General features: G+C 44.5%; 1 protein-coding gene across 5 annotated transcripts in view; it reads right to left on the reverse strand.

The window, feature by feature from the left end:
* The window catches only part of SLC26A8 (solute carrier family 26 member 8), a 66,420-nt gene that overhangs the window by 10,246 nt on the left and 41,335 nt on the right, over window positions 1–14,839 (reverse strand). For all 5 annotated transcript variants that reach the window (XM_084967884.1, XM_084967885.1, XM_084967882.1 and 2 more), the window contains 6 exons: window positions 8,564–8,641; window positions 4,739–4,834; window positions 3,358–3,464; window positions 3,201–3,270; window positions 2,279–2,371; window positions 2,040–2,168 (listed from right to left, as the gene is read on the reverse strand). In XM_084967884.1, coding sequence (XP_084824010.1) covers window positions 2,040–2,168; window positions 2,279–2,371; window positions 3,201–3,270; window positions 3,358–3,464; window positions 4,739–4,834; window positions 8,564–8,641 — 573 coding nt within the window. The remainder of the gene's footprint in view (window positions 1–2,039; window positions 2,169–2,278; window positions 2,372–3,200; window positions 3,271–3,357; window positions 3,465–4,738; window positions 4,835–8,563; window positions 8,642–14,839) is intronic.

Below are 14,839 nucleotides of genomic sequence, written 5' to 3' on the forward strand. Positions count from 1 at the left end.
AAAGACAAATACTGTATGATTCCATTTAGATGCGGTATCTGGAGTAGTCAAATTCATAGAAACAGGAGTTCCCGATGTGGCACAGTGGAAACAAATCCAACTAGGAACCACGAAGTTGCAGGTTCGATCCCTGGCCTTGCTCAGTGGGTTAAGGATACGGCATTGCCGTGAGCTGTGGTGTTGGTCACAGATGCGGCTCAGATCTGGCGTTGCTGTGGCTCTGCCGCAGGCCGGCAGCTACAGCTCAGATGAGACACCTAGCCTGGGAACCTCCATATGCCATGGGTACGGCCCTAAAGAGACAAAAGACAAAAAAAAAAAAAAAAAAAAAAAAAAATCATGGAAACAGAAAGGAAAACAGTGGTTACCAGGGGCTGGGTCTGAGTTCCAGTTTTGCAAGATGAAGAAGTGCTGGAGATAGATTGTAGTAAGGATTGCACAGCAATGAGAATATATTTAACACTACCGTACACTTAAAAAGGGTTAAGATGGCAGCTTTTATGTTATGTGCTTTATATCACAGTTAAAAAGAAAAAAGAACTACCTGGAGACAGAGGTCCCTACAAATTCTTTTTCCTTTTTCATAGCTCATACATAGTATGAGCTCAATAAATACTAGAAGATGATATTCTACTCAGAAATGTACTCTTTTTCTTTTTAAGGTCATACTTGTGGCACACGGAAGTTCCTGGTCCAGGGGTAAAATCAGAGCTGTAGCTGTGGCCTACCCCGTGGCCATGGCAACACCAGATCCCAGCCTTGTGGCAACACTGGGTCCTTAACCCACTGAGCCACAATGAGAACACCTCAAAATTATTTTATGATGCTCTGCAAATACCGTCTACAATACTCAGCGCAGTGTGGATACAAAATAAATATTAGAGATAGTGTTAATTCTGTCCTCCTGGCAGGGAATTTACTATTTTCTGGGAGTTTAGTAGAAGCTATGCTCCAGTAGGATGTATAGGAATGAGAGAGGGGGGCCTGGTGTTTGTAGGGACCGTGCGAGGAGGGGGAAGGGAGGTGTTTGTTGGTGGGGAACGTGTGTGTGTAGATAGAGCTGCTCCTCCAGGGTGTAGGCAAAGACTGAGTGAAAGGCCTTGAAGCTAGAAATGAACAGCCCTGCTTGGAGGGAAGGGAATATTTAGACCAAATCTGAGTCTGAAATTAATGAGCACTGTAACTCATCAGCTAGGATAATCTTCCGATGCTGTCAAATCCCCATCTGTGCTTCTCCGCCCTCCACTCCTCCCATCATCGTTTCCCTGGTCACAGGCAGACATCAGGGGACTCCGACAGATCCTTGGGGACCCCAGCCGTCTTGACCTTGTCCTGACTCCAATTAGAAAACAGTCTTTAGGAGTTCCCGTCGTGGCGCAGTGGTTAACGAATCCGACTAGGAACCATGAGGTTGCGGGTTCGATCCCTGCCCTTGCTCAGTGGGTTAACGATCCGGCGTTGCCGTGACCTGTGGTGTAGGTCGCAGACGCGGCTCGGATCCCGCGTTGCTGTGGCTCTGGCGTAGGCAGGTGGCTACAGCTCCGATTCAACCCCTAGCCTGGGAACCTCCATATGCCGCGGGAGCGGCCCAAGAAACAGCAACAACAGCAACAACAGCAACAACAACAACAACAGACAAAAAAAAAAAGACAAAAGACAAAAGACAAAAAAAAAAAAAAAAAGAAAACAGTCTTTAAGTCACTCACTTTCAGACATCTATAGCCAGGCAGCTGAAATAAAAGTCAGGGAAACAGGTACAATCCCAGCAGGCAAACTGTGCTCTGGGCTCAGTTAAGTTGCTGCCGGTTCAGGGAGAAGGGAGACAGGAGTCAGGTCTCCCACCTACTTTCAGGGCAGGATCTGAACCTTAGAGGGGAACCTGGGTCTCCATTTCTGAGTAGAAATCTTTGATTTCCAATGGTCCATCTAAGAGTTAAAAATTCCTGAGTGGGTTTAGATTTTCTTTTCCTTCTTCTTCTTCTAGGGCACTTCTTTATACAATGTGGGGAAAAATGCAGAGAAAAAGAGGTGTTTCTCACCCTGGGCGGTGGCTCCACTTCATCACAGTTGCAGAAACACTGACACATCTTTCCACGCTGTGAGCCCTCTTCGTTATTAAACAGGCGGTACATTTCTTCTTCTGAAAGGGGCACCATTACCATTTCAACCTGAAAGATAACGCGAAAGGGTTGTGTAGGTGAGGGGGGTGGGAGGAGAGGACTTGGGGAGGGGGAGGGAAGCAGGTAGGGAAAGGAAAGCAGAGGAGGAAAGCCCTCACCTCCTCTAACAGCTTGCGCTTTAGGTAGTAAACATTGACAAATGTTATGGCGTTGCAGCACTGGAAGATCTTCACTCCTGGAATGTTTGTAACCTGCAGGACAAATATAAACTTGAGGGACATTTCTCGGCTTTTTGGTGGAGTAAGAAAAAAAAGAAGTCTTTAGAAATTCTTGGAGAATTTCTATTATTTTTGTTTGTTTTTGTTTTTATGGGTTGCACTCTCAGCGAGCAGCAGTTCTAGGGGCCAGGGATCAAACCTGAGCCACAAATGCTACCTGAGCCAAAGCCGTGCCAGTGCCAGATCCTTAACCCGATGCACTACAAAGGGAACTCTGAGAATCTGTATTTTTTTGTTGTCGTCATCTTTTTAGGGCAATATAGAAGCTCCCAGGCTAGGGGTCAAATCGGAGCTGCAGCTGCTGGCCTACACCACAGCTGCAGCAATTCCAGATCTAAGCAGCGTCTGTGACTTACACCAAAGCTTGCAGCAACGCCAGATCCTTAACCCACTGAGTGAGGCCAGGGATCAAACCCTCATCCTTGTGGATACTAATTGGGTTTTTAACCCGCCGAGCCAAAATGGGAACTCCTCCCTTCCTCCCTCCCTTCCTGCCCTCCTTCCTTCCTCTTTCTTTTGTATTCGTTATAAGAGGTAAGAACTAGCAAGTTCCTTCCTCCCATCTTCACCTACTGCTTTTCCTGTTTCTGCTTTCCCCCTCCATTTCCCTACTCCTCTCTTTTACTTGGCCTTCCTCCCGCTAAAGAACATTTTAAAATTATCCTCAACCGGCTTCGTCACTCTCCCCGCCTCTGTAAATTCATATCTGTAGTGCAGCAGACCCGAGAGCAAAGGGGTTTTGTGGAAAAACTAAGCAGCATGCCCGGCCCACCCTATCCTTGGGACTGGTTCGGATCCTCACCTCCCGGTAGTCGTGGATGCTTCTATAAATATTGGTATTAGGGATCTGACCCAGGAGGAGAATCTTAGTTCTGAAAAGCAAAATGCATTTACTTGCCTTTAGGTCATGGTTGCCTTATCTTGCCACAACCCACCTCCTGTTACCTGAGACAGAGTACCTGTGTGACTGAACAGTGATGATAAAGAAGGTAAAAGCTACTGCAACAAGTAGTCCGACGTCCAGGCCCAGGGCAATTGCAGATGTGAATGTCACCACCCAAATGATCTTATGGGCAAGAGAGAAGGGAAAAGGAAACCACGGTAACAAACAGCACAGAGAAAATCACAGGTCTTTTTTTCTCACCGCACCTTTACCCTGTCTCTCCCAACACCTGGGATTTAGAGGACAAATTCCACAGCCCTGTGGATGGATGCCCTCACAAAAGATTGAGTCCCAAGGCTGCCTAGCGATTCTTTCATGCATCCTTGGTTGCGTTTCCAGTTCTCTCTTAAAACCTCAGTTCCCCTCTGTGAAAAAATAGGGACATTAGTATCTACTTTATAGGATTTTTTGAGACTAGAAATACTATTTGTAAGGCAACCCAGAAAGCTCGCCAAATTAGTGGTTGCTATTTTAAGACCCATCATAGTTATCAGGAATCTTAAACATCCTTCTCAAGCTCCTGTCCCACCACCTTCTCCATTGCCCCCAGCAGGTCATTCTCACAAAGAAGCTAGGCTGAAACTCCATTAAATATTTGCCTCCCCTTCCAACTGCCACTTATCAGTCAGTGTCTGCACTCAGCCTGCCCTCATTCTCTCCAGTTCTGTTGGGAGGCCAGCCCTCCTCCTTAGACCAAAAGCTCTGCTTGTGTATTGGACCATGTGCCCTCTTAACTTTGAAAGGACTGGGATCCCCAAACAATCCCCTTTCCTACTGCTTTGCCTCTACTGGGTCCTTCTCCTCATTGTATTACATCCCCCATCATTTACGCTTTGCTGTTTCACCTTTATGTCCCCCAGTTTTGTGCGCAAAGAGAGCGCTCCATCAGTTACTCTTCCTGGCTAGACATCTTCTTCTCTTATTGGGATTTGTGTCTCCTCTCCTGGAGTGTATTTCTATTAATTGCATTAAAAATCACTTACATATGCCATGTATGATAAACCCTTTTTACTAGATCTTTATATAATTGCAGCATAGTTGGAATGGGGTCTCTATTTCCATGCACCAATAACCTTGGACCCCCCCCCCCCTTTTCGGTCTTTTTAGGGCTGCACCCGCGGCATATGGAGGTTCCCAGGCTAGGGATCAAATCAGAGCTGTAGCTGCCGGCCTACACCACAGCCACAGCAATGCCAGATCCAACCACATCTGGATACTAGTCAGATGTGTTTCTGCTGAGCCACGAAGGGAACTCCCCTCTGCCCTTTTTAAAGTAGAGTTCTAGGCATCAAAGGGTCACTAGTGTCCTTCATATCGATCTCTTTCGTTCGTCCTCTTCCCCTCCTGCAGCCTCCCCCTCTGTCCTTCCCTACCTCAGCCAGTGCATCTACACTCACACAGTCACACTGGTTCTGCTTCCATAGAGTGGGTAGGTTGTACATGGTTTCAAGGTAGGGTAGGACGTTGCTCAGAATAATACCAGCCAGCACAGCCTGTGGGGAGAAGATAAACCTTGCTTCATTCTCCTTTCCAGGCTAAAACTCTCAAATTTCCACAAAGGAACCACAGAGTTAGTCAGCCTTGCCACTCGAGAGATATTATGCATTGATCATTCATACCATGCCCATGCTTCAACTCATTGCGTAATCAAATAAGTGTTCTCCGAATTTTTCTCTGCTCATATCCATAATTAGTCAAACACACAAGACAAGGCAAAGCACTGATGGGACCCGTACAGCTACCACAAGCCCCTTGTCAATTCAGATCATTGGTTACTCACTCAGACAGTGAGAAGAAGAGTAAACAGGCTCTGATTCATCCAGCCCCTTCTGTTTCAGTGTCATCACTTTTGGGGTAGGAGGCAAGACCCACAGGGAGACTGGCACCTCTTGCCCTTTGTCTTATTTCTGCCTACCTGGCCTTGCTTTGCCTGGTTTGCTTGACATAGTCTATGTTACCGGTGTTGCTTACAAACCATTCTCAGATGGGATGGCAAATTAAAGGAAACTCACAGAAACTCTAAGTAGTTTCAGTTGGGCTTTTTTCAAGTCAAATGATTATGCAGTATAATTATTTCAGCAATGGGATACTGTTTTTTGTCCATCAAATTAGCAAATTTTAAACATTGAAGACACCCCATAACAATGAGCATTGAGTATTGCTCTTTTGGAAAAAATTCGGCAACATATGGAAAAATGCTGGGAGTTCCCATTGTGGTGCAGCGGAAATGAATCTGACTAGCACCCATGAGGACTCGGGTTCAATCCTTGGCCTCGCTCAGTGGGTTAAAGATCCGGTGTTGCCACGGCTGTTGCATAGGCCAGCAGCTGTAGCTCTGATTCGACCCCCAGTCTCCAAACCTCCATACGCCATGGGTGTGGCCCTAAAAAGCAAAACAACAACAACAACAAAAAACCTGATATGCTTTCATATCACACTTTTGTTTTACTCTTATAAATCTATCCTTAAAGATAGAATAGGGTAGATGTACAAAGTTGCTCACCATTATCTATAATAACAAAAATTCAGACAGCATAATTATCCAATAATAGGAAAACGATTAAGCTATAGCATGGAGTATCATGCTATATATTAAATTAAAGATTGTGTGTACAGTTAGACCACAATTATGCAAAGTACCATCTCGTCCTAGAAAATAGCATTGGTTAGATATATGCCAAAATGTTAATAGCAGTTTGTGAGTGTGACTTCAGGGACTTCCACCTCAGTGTGTAATCAATCCATCTAAAAAAAAAGATTTATATCTACTATGAATATTCCAAAGTTTTAAAAGTAAGCATGTTTCCTTTTCTAATGGAAAGAAAGTTTCTTAAATGTGAGAAAATGAAGATTGATGCCCATAGGGATGTAAACTCAACAGGCCTCAAAGTAGAATCTAACCTAATTTAAGAAACACTTCTCATCCTGTCCTAGCCATCTTCTCTGCTATATCACTCTGCCTGGGAACTAGCACTGACTCTACCGTCAGGCATGGCTTGGGTCCAGGCTGACTCTGATTTTCTGGGGTTCCTCAGAGACCAGTTGGACTCAACGGTTGGTAGAGGAGGAAAGGACAAAGATGAAGTCAGCAGAAATTACTTCTTTCCCATCTTAATCTTCTCTCCCGTCAAGGATCTCCAAAAATATCTGCAGTTTGCAGGGAGATGTGGTAGAAAAGCTAAGATATTCAACTTCCTATGGCTTTTACAAGATTTTTGGCTTGAGGTGTGGAGTATGAAGAAGAAACAAATCTTTTCATGAAACACTATACAATAAAATTTTACCTTTCTGAATATGAAGATAAGATATGCTCATGGGTAAAGAAGAATTGAAGTTATATGTAATTTCCATCATAAGAGATAACCATTGTTAACATTTTGGTATACCCTGTTATTTTTTTTTCACACAAAATCGCAACAGTATTGAATAGACACTTTGAATTATGTTTTTAAAAAATTTATGTTGAGAGTTCCCATCGTGGCTCAGTGGTTAACAAAGCTGACTAGCATCCATGAGGATGCAGGTTCCATCCCTGGCCTCGCCCAGTGGGTTAAGGATCTGGCGTTGCTGTGAGCTGTGGTGTAGGTTGCAGATGCGGCTTGGATCTCACGTTGCCGTGGCTGTTGTGTAGGCCAGCAGGTGTAGCTCCAATTAGACCCCTAGCCTGGGAACCTCAATATGCCATGGGTACAACCCTAAAAAGACATAAGACCAAAAAAAAAAAATTATGTTGAGAAATTCCCTTGCTGAGTAGTTGAGATCTTAGCCAGGGTGCTCCATCAATCCTCCTAAGGATTTTGTAACAAGCTAGCCATAGTTGTTCAAAGAAGGAAGGAATTATTCACATAGTTTAACACTCATAGAGCCCCATTGTTGCAACAATTCAGATATTCCACTGACCAGATTGTGTTCACCTTTTCTTATCCAGAAACATCCTAACTAGATGCTGCATAAATAATGCACCATAACATGGTCAGGCCAAAGCAAGGGCTGTTCTGTCCCCGACATATTTATAGTAAGGGAGTGCTTACCTATTTCTATCACTACCCTTCACCAAATTCTGACAGATTTTTATTTGAGATATTAAGAAATTCTGATTCTTCTAGCTATAAAGGAAAAACATCACTCATTGTTCAAAGTAAATTAGCCCTCTGAAAACTCCCCAGAGTTATAGCACCAAAGGTGCTACATGGACTAAATTCTGGAGATGGCTTCTGCTGGGAATCAGAGGACAGCTTGTGTGACAAACACAAGCTTAATCCCACCCACCATGATGCGTATATTCTGTGGCTGGTTTCCACGGTCCCTGAATCATGAGAGCAGAGGCAGCCTCAGCCTGGAGATGGTCCTGTGCTACTGAAACCTAACATTCTCCAGGTAGAACAGATATGTTCAAAAGAATGGGGATAATATGTACAACCCCAGTGTGTAACGAAGGTGCTGCACTAAGAATAAAACCTTCCCCCGCCTTAATACTATCTAAAAAAGGCTAAAGGGAACACTAAGGAAATTTAAAGGGAAATTGTGGCCACTGGGCACTGATCTATATTGTAACATAGAACAAACTGACCATAGCCACTCATTAATGCACCCGGCATCTCTAAGTGTAAGGTCATCAGGCTCACACAAAGGGAAGAGATGACACCTAAGTAAATAGAGAGAGGCATCCTAGCTGAGCACAGAGCTAAAGCTCAACTTTTCAACCCTGCCTTTAAGTGTTGTGAGCTAACCATGAGGCAGTGTAGCAGCGGTAGGGGGATTGAGTTCACAGGCATGCAGAACAGGGCCTTCTGGAAACTGTTTCGGGGGAAACAGATGGCATGAATGCACAATGAGTTTCCAAGCCTGTGCTGGTAATGGGTGTTCTGGCATCTGAAGTCTATTTTGGTCATGTTTAACTGAATCTTTATTTCTAAAGCTTACTTTATAGCTACAGCAAAAAAAAAAAAAAAAGAAAGAAAGAAAGATTACCAAGAATGAGAATGTTTCCTGAGCGTTTATTATTAGCTCAAAAAGCTCTTCTCTCTGTATTTTACATATTATCTTATTTAAATCCTAATCCTGTGCAGTAGATGCTGTTATTTTCAAGGAAAGGAGCTAGAAATATGTGGGGGCCCCCACTGGGGACCAGCTGCAGGGAGTTCTCCTCAGAGATGCCCCACCAAGGTATCATCTGGAGGTCACATCCTTCTTGACTTAGTTATCTGACCAGTTCTACTTACATTTGGCAGTTGGTAGAAAAAGCGTCCCACCTTCAACATCAGGAGCAGCATCACACCTGCGCTTACCAGAGATGCAAACTGAGGAGACAGAGCCAGGTGGAGAAAGACCATCAGGAAGGTGTTGGTCCCTGTCTGCAACTGACGCCTTCTGCTTGGTAAGAAGCATGTCATTTTTTTCTTAAAAAGGGTTGAATATAATCATCCAGCATAAGTGCATTTTTGGTGAACCAACATTTTCAGGTCTTGTCACGTGCTAAACACATACCTGGTACTCAATAAATGCCTGCTGATTCAATGCATGAAGGCTTTCTGAAAAGTCCCAAACTGTCATGGATATTTGAATCTTGTTAGAGCTTTGTGCTATGGATCTGAAGTCTCTTGAAATCTGGCCTGCATTTCCTCCCAATGTTAACCCCTCTGAACAGTTTAGAAAAGCCCTGGTGGGAGTTCCCGTTGTGGCTCAGCAGGTTAAGAACCCAACTAGTATCCATGAAGATGTGGGTTCAGTCCCTGGCCTCACTCAGTGGGTTAAGGATCTGGCACTGCCTCGAGCTGTGGTGTAGGTCTCAGATACCGCTCGGATCCCTTGTTGCTGTGGCTGTGGTGTAGGCTGGCAGCTGTAGTTCTGATTCAACCCCTAGCCTGGGAACTGCCATATGCACAGGTACAGCCCTAAAAAAAAAAAAGGAAAGAAAAAGGTAGACTCATCAGTGTCAGCCCTAAAATCCCAACCACCCCAACTTGCTCCTCTGGAGCTCGGAAAGCTTCCCATCCAAAGGCCTCAGTGGTGCTTCATCTTAAAAATAACATGATATTCACTTCTGATTTTCATACTTTGGTTTCCCTCTGCCTCACTGCTGTCAAAAACAGTTGGGAACACGACTCAGGCTGTATATAGCAGCTCTGGATCCCATCCCAGCTGGGTTGACTACTCTGGACTCAGGACTATGTGGTAGAAAGCTAAGAGGCGCAGTTCCCTTTACAATTCCAAGGCTCTCTGGACATAATCCTGAACTCATTATATCCTCTACTGATAAACTGCCATTGTTAAGCCCCTACTAAGAACAAAATAATATAAAGCAGAGTAATTTCCCACTGTGATGGGCGGTGGGGGTGGGGGGCTCAAACTGTAACCATGAATGAAAACGATGGCATATACAAGCAAGAACAAGCAACCTCCAATCTAAGCCATTAACTGACCACTCAGAATTAATTCTAATTTTTTCTTTACTTATTAAGTGTGAAGAAAAGTAACTTCCTGCAAGGTCCCCTCACATTACTTGCTGCTATTTGCCATATAAATGCATCACTGAAAATAAGAGCAATGAAATCAACATCCTGCTTCCTTCTTGCCTCATCCCAGCTGATGCCCAGCTAATGGGACCAACCCAGCATGGAAAAGTTGAACCCTGTGAGAAGAGTGTAGGAAGAAGGATTCAGGAAAATGAATGACTACAACTCAAACTCAGGAAATTCTCATGGCAAACATTTTATACCTTGTGGAACTGAAACAGGTAACTGAGGCCACAAGGTCCTCCAGCCAATGTATGTATCAGCCTGTTACTGCATCAATTTTTTTTTCTTTTTATGGCTGTACTCACAGCATATGAAAGTTATCAGGCTAGGAGTCAAATAGGAGCTGCAGCTGAGGGCTAAGCCACAGCCATGGCAATATTGGATCCAAACTGGATCTGCAACCTATGCTGCAGCCTGTGGCAGTGCTGGCTCTTTAACCCACTGAGCGAGGCCAGGGATCAAACCCACATCCTCACAGAGACTACACTGGGTCCTTAACCCGCTGAGCGACAGTGGAACTCCCTGCATTGAATTTTAGGGTCTACCTTCAGCCAGTCTTGCCCCATAGGAGGAAAGTGCTTTGATTGGCACTCCTTTCCTCCAAAATTCTTCTGATTATTTTTAAGGAAACAAAGACATACAGAAGCCAAAATAAGCTGTATAAAACTGAGTTTAAAATAAGTACAAACGAGACACTGAATCCCATGAACTTGCTGCTCTGGGAGGCCTGCCAATAATTGTGTGTCTCCCATGGCTACACATGCAAGGGAATGGGAATGGGCTTTGGGGTCAGAGGGCCATCCTTAGTGGCACTGTACCTTAGGAGTTTGCTCGATGGCTTTCAGAAATCCAGACTCAGGGCCTGAAAAGGGTCTAGAAACAGCAGGCAAGTACAACTCTATATCTCATGCATGTTTTGCTTTTCTGCTCTGATTTTCCATCACTTTTCCAAGCTTTCTTGAACAAAGACTGACTGTACCTTCTCTCTCTCTCTCTCTCTCTCTCTCTCTCTTTTTTTTTTTTTTTGGTTTTTTGTTTTTTTGTTTTTTAGGGCAGCACCTGCAGCATATGGAAGTTCCCAGGCTAGAGGTCAAATCGGAGCTGTAGCTGCCAGCTTACACCACAGCCACGACAACGCAGGATCCAAGCCATGTCTGCGACCTACACCACAGCTCACAGCAATGCCAAATCCTTACCCACTGAGTGAGGCCAGGGATCGAACCTGCATCCTCATGGATCCTAGTCGGGTTGGTTAACCGCTATGACTCTACCTTCTTTCTGGGGGTTCAGGGCAATATGAGTTCCTGTAAACCACAGGCACTGTCAACATGCAGACTCTCAGACACCAACTGCTCCACAAGTAGTGGAGAGTAGATAACCAAGCACCAGCAGGGGCACTAGGAACCTGGGTAGAAGCTCTGATTTTTGAACATCTTAAGTGACAGGCACTATGATGGGCCCTATTATCATCCAGTTTAATTCTCACAACTGAAAGGTTATCCTGTGGCACAGCAGGTTTTAAGGATTAGGTGTTGTCTCTGCAGCAGCTTGGGTTGCTGCTGAGGCACAGACTCAATCACCAGCCTGGCGAAGTGGGTTAAAGATCTGCCATTGCTGTGGCATAGGTCACAGCTGCAGCTCAGATTCAATCCCTAGCCTGGGAACTTCCATATGCCACAGGTGTGGCCAAAAAAAAGAGGTTATCCTTATACCCATTTTACAGATGAGTACTAGAGCCTCAGAAAGTGAAAGTAACCTGCTCAAGGTCACATCTAGGAACCACTGAGTCAGGTTTAAATCCACTTGACTGGTTGACTCCAAAATCCAGGCTCTCTCTACTGCCCTATCTACTTCCTTTAAAAAGAACACAACTCATTTCTTTCTTTTAGTTTTTATTTTTTGGGCCATGCCAGGCCGGAAATCGAACATTCCCAGGGCGGAAATCGAACTGCGCCACAGCAGTGATCTGAGGCATGGCAGTGACAACACCAGATCTTTAACCTGCTGAGCTACCAGGGAACTCCTCTTTCTTTTATAATTTATTTATTCTCTTTTCTTTCCTATTTATTTATTTATGTCTTTTTAGGGCCATGCCTGCAGCTAGGGGTCCAATCACAGCTGTAGCCACCAGCCTACACCTCAGTCACAGTAATGCAGGATTCAAGCCGAGTCTTTGACCTTCACTACAGCTCATGACACCGCTGGATTGTTAACCCACTGAGTGAGGCCAGGGATTGAACCCGCATCCTCATGGATGCTAGTCAGGTTAGTTAACCACTGAGTGACAATGGGAACTCCTCTCTCTCTGTCTTTTTTTTTTTTTTTTTTTTTTAATAATAACTTGTTTTGGGAGTTCCCGTCGTGGGAAATAGCAAAAGAAATAGCAAAAAGACCAAAAAAAAAAAAATTACAATAATAATAACTCGTTTTGTTTTGTTTTGTTTTGATGGCTGCACCCATGGCATATGGAAGTTCCCAGGCTAGGGGTCAAACAAGAATTGCAGCTCCAGAGCTACACCACAGTCACAGCAACACCAGATCTGAGTCATATCTGTGACCTATGCCACAGCTTGTGGCAATGCCATATCCTTAACCCACTGAATGAAGCCAGGGGAACTCCCAACCTTGTGTATCTTTTCTCCCCAGATTTGTCAAGCTTATATACTAAATAAAGTATGTTGTCAAAAGTTAGTGGGAACTAGTGTCTGGAATAGTTCTTATCACATTTCTTCTTACCACAAAAATCACATTTTGATTTCAGAGTTTCTTCACACTTGCATAGAACATCTTTCTTTTAATATAGCTCATCTTCCTTCTTTTTGCCACATAGTACAAAAGAGCTACATCTTAAAAGTCAAAGAGTGTCTGGCAGAAGCTCTATGACAACAAAACTCAGTTCACATAAAATGATACGATATGGTCTTACTCTAGACCCATGGTCTTACTCTAGACCCATGCTCTCACCCTGCCTAATATTCTGACCTCTATTAGCTCTCGCCTAATGTATTTCACTTATATTTACCCAGGAGTTTTAACACCTTATCTTTCCGTATTCAAGTTTTTGTTTGTTTGTTTTTTAAGGGCCATCCTAGAAGTATATGAAGTTCCCAGGCCAGGGGGCGACATCAGAGCTGTAGCTGCTGGCCTACACCACAGCCACAGCAACTCCAGATCCTATCTACACTGCAGCTCACGGCAACACCGGATCCTTAACCTACTGAGCAGTCATTACTGCTGAGCCAAGATGGGAACGCCTCAAGTTTTTTTACACATTTTCTAAAATTTTCTTTTTCATCATGGTCTATCCCAGGAGATTGGATATAGTTCCCTGTGCTATATAGCAGGACCTCACTGCTTATTCATTCTAAATGTAATAGTTTGCATCTACTAACCCCAAACTCCCAGTCCCTCCCAGTCCCTCCTCCCTCCCTTCTCCATTCAAGTTTAGTGTCCATTCTTCTGACACTTTACTGTTTTTTTGTTTGTTTGTTTGTTTTGCTGCACCCATTGGCCAGGGATCAAGCTAGAGCCACAGCAGTGGCAATGCTGGATCCTTAACCTCTAGGCCCCCAGGGAATTCCATGACACTTTACTTTCCATGTTTTTTGTTTGTTCGTTTTGTCTTTTGTCCTTTTAGGGCCGCACCTGAGGCATATAGAGGTTTCTAGGCTAGGGGTCTAACTGGAGCTGTTGCTGCCAGCCACAGCCACGACCACAGCATTGCCAGATCTGAGCCACGTCTGCGACCTACACCACAGCTCAGGGCAATGCCAGATCCTTAGCCCACTGAGCAAGGCCAGATATTGAACCCAAAACCTCATGGTTCCTAGTTAGATTCGTTTCCGCTGCACCATAACGGGAACTCTTACTTTCTGTTTTTGATTTTTTTTTTTTAATTTTGCTTTTTAGGGCTGAACCTGGAGCATATGGAAGTTCCCAGGCTAGGGGTCGATTCAGAGCTACAGATGCCGGCCTACACCACAGCCACAGCAATACCAGATCCAAGCTGCATCTGCAAGCTACACCACAGCTAAGGGCAATGCCGGATCCTTAGCCCACTGAGCAAGGCCAGGGATTGAACACAAGTCCTCATGGGTACTAGTTGGGTTCATTATCACTGAGCCATGACGGGAACTCCCGACACTTTACTTTTTGACAGTGGTGATACCTTCCTGTGGTGCTTCTGTGGCCTTCGCTTATCTTTGATGTCTCTCACTGTTTCTCTGCCTTCTGAACCTGACTTGTTCCATGGGCTTACCCCAGTTTCAATTCTAATAGTTTTTTTTTATTATTATTAACACTATTTTTATTAAATTCACTGACAATGCTAAATTCTAAGAGGTTTAAGGGTGTAAAGTGAAACAGCATAACATACTAACAAAATTTAAGGGGTAGTGTAACTGTACATCTGTACAGAAGTATGGGGACAAGCCCTGTAGGGTAAAAGCTCAGTACTCAGGTCCTTGGTTGCTGACCTCGGACAAGACACACCAAGCAGTCTTGTCCGTTTACAAAAAAAAGACTTCAGGACCAACAGTAACAGGATTGGAAAGAACTGATTCAAGATGATGTGGGCCAGTCCGAGTCCGGTTAGCTGGGGGCTGTTGCAGCTCAAGTCCAGGATAGGTAGAATGGCTCGTGAACTGTTCTGAAATCACTGGTTTCCAAACAAGTTAAGATGCTTTTCCCAAACAGAGTCAATTCTGCTAGTTTTTGTTTTTGTTTTTGTTTTCTTGTCTTTTTGCCATTTCTTGGGCCATTCCTGCAGCACATGGAGGTTCCCAGGCTAGGGGTCCAATCGGAGCTGTAGCTGCTGGCCTACACCAGAGCCACAGCAACACGGGATCCAAGCCGAGTCTGCGACCTACACCACAGCTCATGGCAACGCCGGATCATTAACCCACTGAGCAAGGGCAGGGATCGAACCCGCAACCTCATGGTTCCTAGTTGGATTCGTTAACCACTGCACCATGACAGGAA

This window comes from Sus scrofa, chromosome 7 (assembly GCF_054392235.1).
Source record: "Sus scrofa isolate SSC_HxYL_T2T_F1_AM1 chromosome 7, Sscrofa_HxYL_maternal_Yorkshire_Landrace_v2.0, whole genome shotgun sequence".
NCBI lineage: Eukaryota > Metazoa > Chordata > Mammalia > Artiodactyla > Suidae > Sus > Sus scrofa.